The 15,090-nt window shown below is 42.2% G+C and overlaps 1 protein-coding gene across 3 annotated transcripts in view; it reads right to left on the reverse strand.

The window, feature by feature from the left end:
* NECAB2 (N-terminal EF-hand calcium binding protein 2) overlaps positions 1-15,090 on the reverse strand; it is a 359,662-nt gene that overhangs the window by 147,013 nt on the left and 197,559 nt on the right. For all 3 annotated transcript variants that reach the window (XM_075118339.1, XM_075118338.1, XM_048870602.2), the window contains exon 5: positions 14,371-14,468. In XM_075118339.1, coding sequence (XP_074974440.1) covers positions 14,371-14,468 — 98 coding nt within the window. The remainder of the gene's footprint in view (positions 1-14,370; positions 14,469-15,090) is intronic.

Consider the following 15,090-nt stretch of genomic DNA (forward strand, 5'->3'; position numbering starts at 1 on the left):
CTAGATACTTATCTGAACCACCCAAATCTTCAAATAATAGGCTAGAAATAAATTGAGCAAGAGCAGGTTCTCTCATGAAATTTGTGCTCTTCTTTCAGGTCAGGCCAAACATTTATTATGAACTATCTTGTTTTTTGTGGTATTTCAGCTTCCAATCCCAGAGGAGGGAAGCAGAGTGGTTGGCAAAACTGAAAAATACTTAAAAACCCTGGACACCCTTAAACTTCCAGATAAAAAGTTTGGTTCATTTTAGGTTTGATTGAAAGCTCAAATTAATTGTTTATCCTGATCCTATTCTCCCATCTCTAACTATAGCTTGTCTAATGTGTCATTTTTACTGCCATGTACCTGGCACAGCAGCTGCTGTATGCTGGTGTCAGGAAACCAGAAAAGTACATTCTTAGTGCATAACGCTATATAGTTCAGTAAGCGCCAAAATATTGACAGTTTGTAGGTTTGCCTGTCAAAAGTCACAGATTTCCCTGTGGAAAAGACTCATTATTTCATTTCAAACACTGTCTTAGACTTGGTGAAACAATAGCAGCACTAGTGCATCTAAGAATGTTGGGAGGATATCATGGAAACAGTGAACGTATTGCTGGAACCCAGCAAAGACAGCATATTGATTTTACTGAGCAAACCACCAGTGGACTGACCCACTTCTTATATATATGCACTACAGCTAGCCAAATGTTCTCCATGGGATACAGTACATAAAGGCACCATTTATCACATCGAACAAGTTATTCAGCACATCAGTTTTCTGGTTTCAATCAGCCCTACTACATATGTTACATCTGAATACAATAGCCTGATAATGGAAATCTCACATTGTAAACCCCAACAAAGAATGGGAGAGTCCAACAAATTTTAGAAGAATCATAGAATATCAGGGTTGGAAGGGACCTCAGGAGGTCATCTAGTCCAACCCCCTGCTCAAAGCAGGACCAATCCCCAATTTTTGCCCCAGTTCCCTAAATGGCCCCCTCAAGGATTGAACTCACAACCCTGGGTTTAGCAGGCCAATGCTCAAACCACTGAGCTATCCCTCTCCACCCCCAAACCCAAGAACCTATGACCCTGTGTTACATTAAGAATTGTTGATGTCTTATCTCCTTGTAATATTATTATAGTGCACGTAAGGTGCTTCTGCTAAATGTAGCAGCCATTTATTTATCAACCTTTGTAGTATAAATTTAACATTTGAACATTTAATACAATATGTATGTAAGGCAGCTCACCTAGAAAAAACCTATCCCAAGTAAAGTTTTAACCCCGAAAAGGGAGAAGTGCCAGAGACTCCATGAAGTCCATTAGGGACTTCGCTATCGCTATTGATTTTACATGGAACGTGCTCAGATAGTACGGTGGTGGGCAGCAGTATAAAACCTTAAGATAGATGGATATATTCTATTAGAACTAAACTACATTCCTATGGGTTGTCATTCTTTACATATAATTTCAGACATGTTTGGAAGCAGAAGGTAACTAAAGAAATGGTAGCATGTTAAAGCACACTGGGGCACTGTTGGTGTTCACCAGCAAGGTCTGCACAGACCAGTAAGTGCACATGTAAGTGCGGTTTAGAAATCATACCCCTGTAGCGCTCATTCCGCATCAGGCAGACAAGCCCTAATTCATCTCTGTGGTTGGTCTCCAAATTCCCGCCAATATCTTTCACATGTTGAGGTGACCAGACTTGTACACAGTATTCTAGTCATGGTCCCACCAACATAAAGACAAAGGGATTATTTCTCTGCTCAATGTTTACATATATGCACACCGTAATCACATGGAGTCTTTGTTTGTGTGTATTGACTGCAAGCTTATATCAAGTTACTTGTCCAATGTAATGCCGTCGATCTTTTTGGCATTACTGCTTTCAAAGCATCTTCCTCCCAGTGAGATCTTGGAAGATGTCAAAGAAAGATGACTGGCTGATAACATATGTGTTGCAAATCTTACAATACGGGACTCTCAGGATACAGCTTCAACCTTAAATTTGATTTTCTTTGTTTCTATGGATTTGTTGGCACAGTGACGTTCTTCTTTGGAATTACACTTAAAATTCAACTGTGGTAACATTTTCTTGCTCAGCTCTGTAAAATGTTCTATTCAGCAGAAGTGGAGGAAAGAATAAACTTTCAATATTTCTTCCAAGTAACAATAACATAGCAGACAATGAAAGCCCCTCTGTAGCAAAAGCATTGGAAGAATATAGAGCAGGGGTGGTCAAACTATGGTCCGTGGGCTGCATCCAGCCCACCAGCTATTTTAATCCAGCCCTCGAGCTCCCGCTGGGGAGTGAGTTCTGGGGCTTACCCTGCTGTGGTGACCCAGCCAGGAAGCAGAGTCAGGGGCCGCTCTGCGCAGCTCCCGGAAGCAGCAACATGCCCCCCCCCAGCTCCTACGCGTAGGGGCAACCAGGGGGCTCCGCTCCGCAGCCTGCCCCCACCCCATGCGCACTCCACCTGCCCCAGCCCAGAGCCCCCTCCCGCACCCTGAACTCCTCATTTCTGGCCCCACCCCAGAGCTCGCACCCCCCCCAGCCAGAGCCCTCACCCCATCCCACACCTCAACCCCAATTTTGTGAGCGTTCGTGGCTCACCATACAATTTCTATACCCAGATGTGGCCCTCGGGCCAAAAAGTTTGCCCACACCTGATATAGAGTATCTAAGATCCACAGTGCCAAAGTTACAGTATGCCTAATTCATTGAGCGGGAGTGTATTTCCTGCTACATTCATGCAACTGACGTTGTCCTAATGATGGGACTTACGACGTTCACTGAAGGATCAGTCAGCTCTGCAGCATGAGTAGGTAAACCGAACCACTGTGTGCAGTCACACGGATATAGATCCTGGATTAGCCTGTATGACCTCAGGGTCTTAGTCCCCAAAAAGAGACTTTTATGCATTTGCCTTCCCTCTGAGGATCTCCTAGTGCTTTACAGATGCTAACGGGTTAACCCTCGCCATGACATAGGAATTATCACTATTTTACAGATGGGGAAAACAGGGCACAGAAGCTCAGTGACTTGCCCAAGGCCATAAAAGGAGAACTGTGGCAAAGCTAGGAGTACAAGATGCATTGTTTCTGACTGCTAGTCCTGAACTTTAACCACAAAACCATCCTTCCTCTCTGGAGTTACAGCTGACTTTGAATTTTCAGACTGCTTCTCTTTCTGGTTACGCTTTCACTGACAATTGCTGATTTTACTATAAAACAGTAAATGGGGCTCCTATAACATGTCCTGGTGTCATCTTTTACAATGAGGAAACATAACATGGCACACTTGTAATTTAGGGCATAAAAGTTCAATTAATTTGTTTCCAATTAACTTTGCATTTATCATACTAGCTGGCAATGATTTTAATGCAACATGGACACCACTAAATTGCAAAATAAGTTCAATGATAAATTTTGTTTTGCTTGTACGAGTCACTCCACCATTGAGTCTAATTACTGCTGATACTTTATGAGCTTCCTCAGCACAAAATAATCGCCACTTGTCTCTTTATGTGTAAGAAATAATCAGTTGTCGTTTAAGGTGTGAATTATAAATAGCAATTAAGCAAAATGGCTATGCAGACCAGGGGAGGGCAAACTACGGCCTGGATCCAGCCCGTCAGGGCTTTCAATCTGGCCTGCAGGATTGCCAGCCCCGTGGCACAGTGGGACTAAGGCAGACTCCCTGCTTGCCCTGTCCCCACGCCGCTCCTGAAAGCGGGAGAGTGGGGAGGGGTGGGGGGAGAGACAGAGGGCTCCATGTACTGCCCTCGCCTGCAGGGCCCACCCCACAGCTCCCATTGGCCAGGAATGGGGAACTGCGGTCAATGGGAGCTTCAGGGGTGGTACCCGCAGGCGAGGGCTGTGTACAGCAGAGCCACCTGCCCCACCCCACCCCAGGAGCCACTGCCGGACATGCTGGATATTTCCGGGAGTGGCACAGGGCCAGGGCAGGCAGGGAGCCTGCCTTAGCCCCACTGTGCGCTGCTACCACCCTGGAGCCACTCGAGGTAAGCAGCGCCGGGTGGGAGTCCACACCCCAAACCCCGCCTGCACCCTGCACCCCAATCCCCTGCCCTGAGCCCCCTAACCCCCTGCCTTGAGCTCCCTGCCACACCCCTTCTGCACCCCAACCCCCTCCCCTGAGCCACCTGCCATACCCCACACCCTCCTTCACCCCAACCCCTTGCCCTGAGCCCCTTCCTGCACACCGCACCCCCTTTCATACCCCACACTCCCTCCTGCACCCCAACATTCATGGCCCTTCATACAAGTTCCTCACCCAGATGTGACCCTTGGGTCAAAAAGTTTGCCCACCCCTGACATAGACCCTCAAAAGTAAAACATGAAGCACTTCCTATTAGGAATTCAACTTAAAGGACAGTTTTAATTTATAACCTGTGTTTAATATTTTAAAAACTAGTTTATAATTTGCTGTGATTTTCAATTTAGTTTCATAATCTAAAATCCTAGTTCTTTCAGGTTTAGGGATTCATTATAAATCTTTGCATGCTATGGGCATAGAAATATGAATGCCCACATCCATGCATAAACACACACAAACTTTTCTGAGTGTGTGTATGTATGTAATTTTTTTGCCCTACACATTCATTTGGTTGGCAGTCTCCAAGACTATAAAACCAACACATCTTTATAAACACACACAGCGGAAGGCACTAGTAAAGGCCTAAGAGACCTTTTCACTAAGGACACCCTCGCATTATTTCTAAACAGGCTCTACTATGCACTAGACCTGAGCATGCAGGTAGAGTGAGACAGTGCAGTACAGTAATTACAGTTAGAATCTGACAGTTTTTCAGAAGCGTTTATTGTCACGAGTCAAAGGTATTTTAGAACAAAGCACAAAACGACAAAAGGAGTTCTTTAGAATATGTTATGGAGGTCTGTCCCTAGACACCTAAAGGGTTAACCTGCTCATCTCAGTTATTTTCCTTTTGCCTATGAATGAGCCATGTTTATAGGACTCTTTGAATCATAGAAGGTTAGGGTTGGAAGGGACCTCAGGAGGACATCTAGTCCAACCCCCTGCTTGAAGCAGGACCAATCCCCAATTTTTGCCCCAGATCCGTAAATGGCCCCCTCAAGGATTGAACTCACAACCCTAGATTTAGCAGGCCAATGCTCAAACCACTGAGCTATCCCTCCCCCCCAACTTTGCTGTAAGACCTTCGCTCCTGATTGCCCTTATCTAGGAGACATGCATCATCAGCTTAAGCATTTACCATCAGTGACAGTGCTGGGCCCCCAGAGAGCTAGCAGGCTGCTGGATCCAAATGAGGACTTCTACATTATCACCTCACAGGCATTGTAGTTTAATGTGTAACCTCTTCCATCCTGTAGCTGAAAGTTTACCACATAGATTGGTGTTTCATGCCTGACTCTAAATGGGTGGTGAAAGGAGGCTGACTCCTATGGCATGTCAGAGTGGGAGACTAAAGGGCCACCAGGTTTTCTTGGGCAGAAGTTCCTCTATGTGATTATCCGATGGAGACATTTACCTTGCTGACAAGATGCTAGTCAGGGTTGCCAGCATGACCACGATTCTCATTCTTGAGATTCTTTCTGGTTTGTTGCATTGCAGGAGCAGCAAACCAAAGGGGTAGTTTCAGGAAAGTAGCTGAGGGTCAGCAACGTTCTGCAAGTCAAGTTGGGTGAAGGTGTCATTACCTGGTAGCCTGGTATATGGACTGTGAATAATGGACAAGGCCAGCTGCTTGTGTAGGAGAACATAGGCTAGGTTCCTAATACTATTTATCTGTTATCCACACCCTAATCTGAATCTTGTTATGTGTAAAATAGAAGAACACAAAACAGCCTGTCCTGTGAATTCTGAGAATGAGACAAGGACAATCACATGGCTGGAAGGTCTCTTTCAGACTCGTACATCAGTCCCGAGTATCTGAACTCCAAAATGGAATTTTGTGCTACGAACTTTCTAGTTGTTCATGGGTATTTACAATCCGGATCAAGAAAGAGTTTTGCAAAGGGGCCTCATCTTCATGGTGGACACCAAAACAAGTCCCCCAAACTCATCCACCCTGTGTCTGAATTTTGCATCTTGAGCCCAACACTAGTTAAAAACTGGGACCAAAGAGAATCCCAGCCCCAGTTAAAGAGTAGTTATGGAGACAGGGATTAGCTTTTCTCCCTGCCCCTTAACAGTACCCCTTAACTGAAGCTAAGTTTATTAGAGCATAAGCTTTCATGGACTACAGCCCACTTCATCGGACGCATAGAATGGAACATATAGAAAGAAGATTTTATATATATATCTACATACACACACACACATACACATACAGATAAGTTGGAAGTTGCCATACAAACTGTGAGAGGCTAATTAGTTAAGGTTTCAGAGTAACAGCCGTGTTAGTCTGTATTCGCAAAAAGAAAAGGAGTACTTGTGGCACCTTAGAGACTAACCAATTTATTTGAGCATAAGCTTTCGTGAGCTACAGCTCACTTCCTTAGTCTCTAAGGTGCCACAAGTACTCCTTTTCTTTTTGTAATTAGTTAAGATGAGCTATTATCAGCAGGAGAAAAAAAAAACTTTTGTAGTGATAATCAAGATGGCCCATTTAAACAGTTGACAAGAAAGTGTGAGGATACTTAATTTAGGGAAATAGATTCAATATGTGTAATGACCCAGCCACTCCCAGTCTCTATTCAAACCCAAGTTAATGGTATCTAGTTTGTATCAAGCGCAGCAGTTTCTCGTTGGAGTCTGTTTTAGAAGCTTTTCTGTTGCAAAATTGCCACCCTTAAATCTTTTACTGAATGGCCAGAGAGGTTGAAGTGTTCTTCTACCGGTTTTTTAAAGTTATGTTTCTTGATGTCAGATTTGTGTCCATTTATTCTTTTCTGTAGAGATTGTCCAGTTTGGCCAATGTACATGGCAGAGGGGCATTGCTGGCACATGATGGCATATACCACATTGGCAGATGTGCAGGTGAACAAGCCCCTGCTCTAATAAATTTGTTAGTCTCTAAGGTGCCACAAGTACTCATGTTCTTTTTGCGGATACAGACTAACACTCTGAAACCTGAAGCTAAGTTGGAACCATTCTTCTGTGCATTCTATAGGAGGGAATACTTCCAGAAATGAGAGTCTGAACAGAATTATTCTGTAATTTTCCAAGGGATCTTTTCCTTTACAGTATGAACAGGACAAAGTATCCTGATAAAAGATGGCTTAATAGTTGTAACTATTGAAATAAAACAGATTAGATTTTCATTTTAAAGTGATCATTCACTAAATTGTATCTGTGTTTCTCTGTTGCATTCATAATGCTAATCCTAAAACTGGATTGTTTCTGATGCACACACACACAGGTTTTTCCACTTCCAAAATACCATAATCAAAGGAGGACAGCACAAGCTCACCTTGACCCAGAAAATAAAACACTTCCATTTGGGGACTCAGCACAACATCAGGAGTATTAAAATATAGCCTCCCTTAATCTAAAGATGGTTTCCTTTCATTATAAAAGAAAAGGAAATTTGCAGCTGCAGCAGGTGGTCCAGCATTAGCAAAATTCTGCCTTGCTGTGCAGTTTATGGGAAGGATGTCAGAGCCAAAGGAAAGCAACATGATGTGTTAATGGCCTGATCCTGCAAGGTGCTGTGCACCCTCAACTCCTATTGGGAGATTTGGGTGCTCACCATCTCCTGGAAACACTGAACACCTTGTAGGATTGGGCCGTGATGGCCTAGATTCAGAATGCATCCGATGAAGTGAGCTGTAGCTCACGAAAGCTTATGCTCAAATAAATGTGTTAGTCTCTAAGGTGCCACAAGCCCTCCTTTTCTTTTGGAGAATGAACTCTGTTTCTCTTATTCCTCTAAAGGAAGCAATAGCGTTTCCTGTACCCAGTGCAGCAAGGGAGGATAAAATGGCAACATTAACGTGCAATGAAGGGATATCAAATGTATGCATGGCTTCAATCGATTCACTATGAATCAGTGAACACATTCAGAAAACCCAGCTATCATTCTAATAACCAGTTTTCTGATGAAGGTTTCCAAGACGGTGATGGGTCTGGGTCTGTCTGTCTGTCTCCAAAGAGGAAATCTGCAATGCCTCGTCTGCATTTATTAAATAAAAAAATATATTTTCTAGATGCAATGTTAAAGCTTCACAATTTAAATCACAGGGTCAGGAAAAGCCAAACTTACAAGATCACCGAAGAAATAATGTAGCTGAAATCTCAGCTGTATGCTGAAAGGCATCTTTAAGCGAAGTGCTCAAGATCTTCAGCACACACATCATCTGAACGACAAAACCGTGTCCCGTAACACCACACTGGGTTGTGGGCTCAGTACTAACTCCTGGGTCAAACAGATGAGGGTTTCATACTTTTCCATAGTGTGGACCACTTCTTAGTGGGGACACCTACCCTCCATCAGCAGTGAAACAACCTGTCTGTGGCTCCCACAGCAATTGGTTACATGGAAAAGCAATACTAGGAAAGGCAGGCATCTGACTACCATTTGTGCCATTGAAAGTCTCCCCCTGTATGTTTAGCTGTAGCAGCTAGAAACAAACCAGGGGAAGCAGCAGTATGTGATCTGCTCCACAGATGGGCCATAGATTACAGTTCGGAACCTACCAATTTGGGGTTTTCTTGAAGGTCTCCCAACCAAGTACTAATTAACACCGACCTTGCTTAACTCAAAAGGAGGATCATATTACTCAGAACGGTTCTCCAGCTCAGAAATTAACTACCAAATGGGAAGGCATAATTTGGGTAAGTGACCATCATTTGCCAAGGTAGTCTAACTTGACTTCTTGTTCCATCAAAGAACCACTTTCCTGACAGGACATGCCATGCACGAGAGCACACACTGTCCAGTCCTGCACTCATTTGCAAGCATGATGCAGTTGTGCAAAAAGACAGCAAATTCAAGCCCTCTGTTATTGCTGACAGTGGTTAATCTTGGGGATTTTTATACTCATGGGAGGGGAAGCTTTCTAATTATGGCACCAGACATTCATGCAATAATATATGTGTTCATATAACATTTGATAACTCCAGGACTAGAAATAAATATAGCAACTGTGTGAAACATCGAAGACTCAGAAAGAACAATAAAGGGTGAAACAAGAGGATATACTATAATGGTAATGGGGAAAAATTAAGTATCTATGATAGTGAGTCCTATTTGCTAAAAGAGTCTCTCACCAGAACCCCTGGAAGCTCCATTTTATGGAATATTTAAAAGTAGACTGGATCAGGCACTGGAAATATGCTGGATGAAATACACTTGTACTGGCAGGGCACGTGCTAGATAAGCCAAAAGATCCTTTCCATCTCTCCTTTTATGTGATTCTATTAACTTTATGACATGACTCGCACCAGCTATGCAGGAGCAAATCAATGGGTAACAAGTTTGTAGAGAGACACTGGCTCAATTCAAAAAACTTGTTAGCAGTGAAATCCTCCTTCAGAACATTACAATGTAATTGAGCTTCCCTGCAATTAAACTGGTCATAACAAGTCCCTGAAGGCATAAAAATTCATCTCCTGGCATTTTCACCAACTCAATTTGCTTTAGAGAGCATATCTCAGTACACGCACACAGACAGGGAGGCAGCCAGAGGTACCTCTTCCTGGAGTGGCCTCACTTTCATTGTGACATTTCTCTCTAATCAAAGTCTCAGACGGAAGAAAAGACCACAACAAATCATACATACAGGCAACATGAAAAAGAACAGTTACATTACAGTGATGGTGCTTCTTTGGGATTGTTTGTCATGTGGGTCCCACTGATGGTGTGCATGGTTAGGTGTAGGCAGGTGCTGAGTACCAGGGCGATGTCTGCCAGGGAAATACTGGGTATTTGTGAGGAGTGTGTCCAGGTGCTCTGTGAGGGTAATTTTCAAGGTGGGCTCTAGCTTGAATTCCTGGCAACCAAAGGGAGATTTCCCCTCACAGAACACTCACACGAGCTTCTCACAAATACCCAGTATTACCTTCATACTCAGGCCCTACCCAAACTCCTAGATAAGGAATGCCGGGGGGAGGTCAAAAGATTTCCATCTCACATGTATGAACCACCACCACAAGTGGGATCCACAGAGACAGGCTCGAAAAACCCAGCCACTGCAGGATAGTGTTGTTTTTTAAATCTACCTAGAAAACAGCTTAGAGCTGAGAGAATATTTTATGAATAATTCATTGATGAGTTTTGCTTTTCTCTCAGTTCAAAAATTTTCTGCAAGGAGCTCATGTTATTCTTAATTTCATTCATTATTCACCAAATCATTTCTGTGAAGAGCTCTTTCTTGGTATGTTGTGTTTGCTCATCAGCCGTTCCAATAATTGATACCCAAATTATGAATTGTTTTGACTGGACACCCTGGGAAGAGAAACGTAGCATGTGACCTGATCAAATGAACAAAACTCTTAGGACTCAAGTTTCTGGTATGAATATTTGCAGACAGGAGAAAGGATGGTCTTCTGTTTAATGTGCTGGTCTGTGACTCGGGACACTGGGTTCATTTCCTAGTATGATCCCGAGCAGCTCAATTAATCACTATGTGCCTCAGTTCCTCACCTGTAAAATGTTTCCTTACATCACAAGGTGTTGGGAGGATAAATCGAGAAATATGCATTCAGATATGTAACAAGAGCAGTGCTTAATTTGTGCCAGCCCTGGCACCTCTAAGCTTGGCATTCGATAGCCCAGCACCTCTGGGCTTGCCGCGTCACTTATGAACATAAAACTGTTGCTTGAGCCCCAACACCTATTTGACTGAGCACCAGCACCTCTTTCATTACAAATTAAGCACCGAACGAGAGCCATGGGTATATAGATAAAATGAATTACTTTGAAATTGCTTTCCATGAGAACTTTAACATTCACCTAGAACTTGTATTTCAGCACACATTCCTGCTGGTAAACTTGCTTGCTTGAACATTTGCAGGAGAAAATATAAAAGAGATGCGTGCACAGAGTTGAAGCAAATTAATTAAAACATTTTATTAAAATTTTGCTGAATTTTTTCCCATTATTCACCTTGCTCTATGAGCTACCAATATTAATACAAAAAATCTTGTAAATGCTAGCAACATGTCTGGCTGTAAGGTTATGTCTTCATTTTAACATAAATATATCAAATAAATGTCTTTGCTTTCATGACTTTTATTTAGTAGCCAGAGCAAAGAAAAGACAATGCTGAGTAACACACTGATGCTACCTGACCCTATTCCAATTCCTAAAATGTCCTGTTGTTACCAAATCTATAACATTACATGATTCAAGGTTTCCTCTAACTCTAAAGATAAATGTAAGGAAGATTTCGATTTGGATTATTAAGAGGAGAATTGGAATTCAGTCTGTGAACAGGTCAGGATGCTTTATTAAAAAAAAGTAGAACATCTTTACTTTGCTCAACTTTCAGCATACTGAATAACTTCTCATAGGAGAAAAGGCAGACTATTTATCTCTCTGGAATTTATGTAATAAATTTACAATTGACAGATGACACTAAACTGGGAGGAGTGGTAGATAAATTGGAGGGTAGGATAGGATACAGAGGGACCTAGACAAATTAGAGGATTGGGCCAAAAGAAATCTGATGAGGTTCAACAACGACAAGGGCAGAGTCCTGCACTTAGGGCGGAAGAATCCCATGCACTGCTACAGATTAGGGACCGAGTGGCTAGGCAGCAGTTCTGCAGAAAAGGACCTAGGGGTTACAGTGGATGAGAAGCTGGATATGAGTCAACAGTGTGCCCTTGTTGCCCAGAAAACGGCATTTTGGGCTGTATAAGTAGGAGTATTGCCAGCAGATCAAGGGACGTGATCATTCCCCTCTATTTGGCATTGGTGAGGCCTCATCTGGAGTACTGTGTCCAGTTTTGGGCCCCATGCTACAAGAAGGATGAGGAAAAATTGGAAAGAGTCCAGCGGAGGGCAACAAAAATGATTAGGGGGCTGGAACACATGACTTATGAGGAGAGGCTGAAGGAACTGGGATTATTTAGTCTGAGGAAGAGAAGAATGAGGGGGGATTTTATAGTTGCTTTCAACTACCTGAAAGGGGGTACCAAAGAGGATGGATCTAGACTGTTCTCAGTGGTACCAGATGACAGAACAAGGAGTAATGGTCTCAAGTTGCAGTGGGGGAGGTTTAGGTTGGATAGTAGGAAACACTTTTTCACTAGGAGGGTTGTGAAGCACTGGAATGCATTACCTAGGGAGGTGGTGGAATCTTCTTCCTTAGAGGTTTTTAAGGTCAGGCTTGACAAAGCCCTGGCTGGTATGATTTAGTTGGGGATTGGTCCTGCTTTGAGCAGGGGGTTGGACTAGATGACCTCCTGAGGTCCCTTCGAGCCCTGATATTTTATGATTCTATTAATTCAAATGGGGAAGTTTGTAACTGTAGAAGGATTAATACATTTTAAAAATAATAGTCATTTCTGGTTTATTAGAAGGAAGACAAGAGAAATGATATAAAGGGAAAACCACATCTCTAGATAGTTCTCTATTGCACAGTAAAGTGCTAGATAAATGACCAACTTCTGTATGTATGTGTTTCTCTGAGACTTATACTATATAGATCAGGTTTTCCAGATATTTATAAATAAAATTTAGCATCCTTTAAGATTAGTTACACTTTTTAATAATCTATTATTTATTAATTGCTCTGTCGAAGTATATTGTGGGACACAATTTATACAAAATGGAGCCCCATTTGCATATACAAAAATGTATATTTCTGTGGCCATCAGCTTTTATGGTTAATTCAATTTTGGCAATTCATGCACAATGGTACTTATTCCCCAAGCCATTCTCATCAGTCTTTTAACACAAAGCCCTCTGGCTTCTATTGCATTAGACAGAGGACATAAATGGCCACACTTTTGAAAGCAATACTGGCTTCTAATTTTGCAGTAGATATTAACTGAAAGATCAAAGAATGGAATTTCAGGTGAGGTTTTCAGAGCACCCAGAGTTGGTGCAACTCTGCTCCCAAAAAAGCCAACGGGACTTCAAATAGTGACGTTGATGAAATGAAAGCTAGGCCAAGGCTAGCCCTTTTGAAAATCCCACTACAGATGTCTAATTGGGTGCTCCTTGGGTGCGACTGCAGCGTTTTATGTTCTGCTGGAAAAACAAAGTAACTCATAGTCCAGTTGAGACCATTCAGATATTTCCAGAAAGATTGCTGAAAAGGTACAACTCTTTGCAACAAAATGTTTATGCCATCATTTACTTCATGTGTAATTTTCACCTTGATTTCGTAAATTGTCCTAGGGCTTTCAAGATTTACAAGATGTTAACAGGCAATGGCCGCTCTGAACATGTTATTACAATGCTCCTGTTACTTTAAATCAGATGGCGAGAGACAACCATCTTGCTAAGTGGGGCTGAGACCTCACCAATCAGTTGCTCCACTGACATCAAGCATGCATTGCAGTTGATGCATCAAATTTAATCTTTTCATTATTCAGGCAGTCTTCTGAGCGAGAGTTTAGGATGGTGGTGATAAAATGATGTGCTTGAATGGAGCAGAAGGAAGAAATCCACCGGGAGAAGTTTAATGGACCTTTGTCTGCGACACTGTAAAGAGTTCTGCCTTTGAGATGCTAACAGATAATTTTTCACATGCTGCAGAATTCAAGACTGTTTCTAAACTAGGGTTTAGAAACAACTCCAGTCATCAGCTTTTACAATATAGCTTGCAGCATTGGCAATACGTAAGCCTATACATATATAGCCATTTGATGACACAAGCTGATAATTTATTTTCCATTTTAAAACCCTGATATCTAAACTGCTGATGCTTTGGCCACTAAGGGCTTTTTAGAATAAAAATGAATGGTTTTTATAAACTCATTTGTTTTCTATATTCCTGTGATGCCAAATGCCTTCTAGATATTGGTAGAAGGCAGACACTTTATATAAAGACAATCATTAGCTAATGTATAAGACAGATCTTTCTAAAACAGAGCAGATAACCCAGTGAAGGTATTTTATACTGATAGATTATTTTTAGGCAACATTTTCATAATTTGCATGCATCATCAGGCTTACAATTTTATCCCATGGGCGTTTAAGATTTGCCTCTCGAACTCCTTATCTACAGTAACAGTAACACAATGGCACTTGTTTCCTACAAGGCCATCTCAAAACACACTGTTCACTCTGATGACAAAGTCCCTGGTGTTGTTACTTTGATAATGTTTCTGCTACTATCCTACTTACCCTTAGTGAAAATGACTACAAGAAAAGTATTAACCATGCCTACTTTAGACCCATGAGCTTGGAGAAAACTTATCTAGCCACACTCTCGTGCATAGCATAAGCTACAATAATAATAACAACGACTCACCCGCTTGGTGTAGTCCATGGCTTTCAGAATGGAGAGGTTAAGGGTCTCCAGCGAAGCCAAAACATCTTCATAGTCTCCCATATGATCAGCAAAATAATCTGGAGAACCAATGGAGGACATAAAGGGAAGATTCTAGGTTAACTTAATATTCCAGTTCTGTTCAATGTTGCAAGAGCCTTTTTGGTGAAGATTTTAATTACATTTTAAAATATATATTTCTACTATGCTTTGCTTTGAGAACCCTGAGCTAAATTCACAATAAACAGGTGGGTTGTGGAATGTCCTGTGTAGTCCAGGCCCATTGTGAAGAGAGGCACAAGCCAAAGAAATTACCATTGAAAATAGCTATTAACTTGGTGGTAGTTTTAAAGTTCTTTCATGTCTATTTCCACACTTTACCAAAATGCCAGGTTTTTTCTGAATTATTGCCAACACCAGAGTGTACTGGAAGTGTCACAGAAATCCAGTCTGTCCCCTACTCTCCTTACCCCTGCCATGAGATTCCTAGCTTCCTCACCACAAAAAAGGTTCAAAGAAGGTCAGAATGTGGGCCAGATCATCAGCTGGTATAAACTGGCATGACTCCATTCAGGTCAATGGATCTACATCAATTCATAACAGCTGCGGTTCTGACCCTATGTCACCCATTGCATTCTAACTGGAACAGAATCTGTGAATAGAATCACTGCTTGTGAAGATTTCTGACAGCATTTCAGCATC

This window comes from Caretta caretta, chromosome 12, assembly GCF_965140235.1.
Source record: "Caretta caretta isolate rCarCar2 chromosome 12, rCarCar1.hap1, whole genome shotgun sequence".
In the NCBI taxonomy this organism is placed as follows: domain Eukaryota; kingdom Metazoa; phylum Chordata; order Testudines; family Cheloniidae; genus Caretta; species Caretta caretta.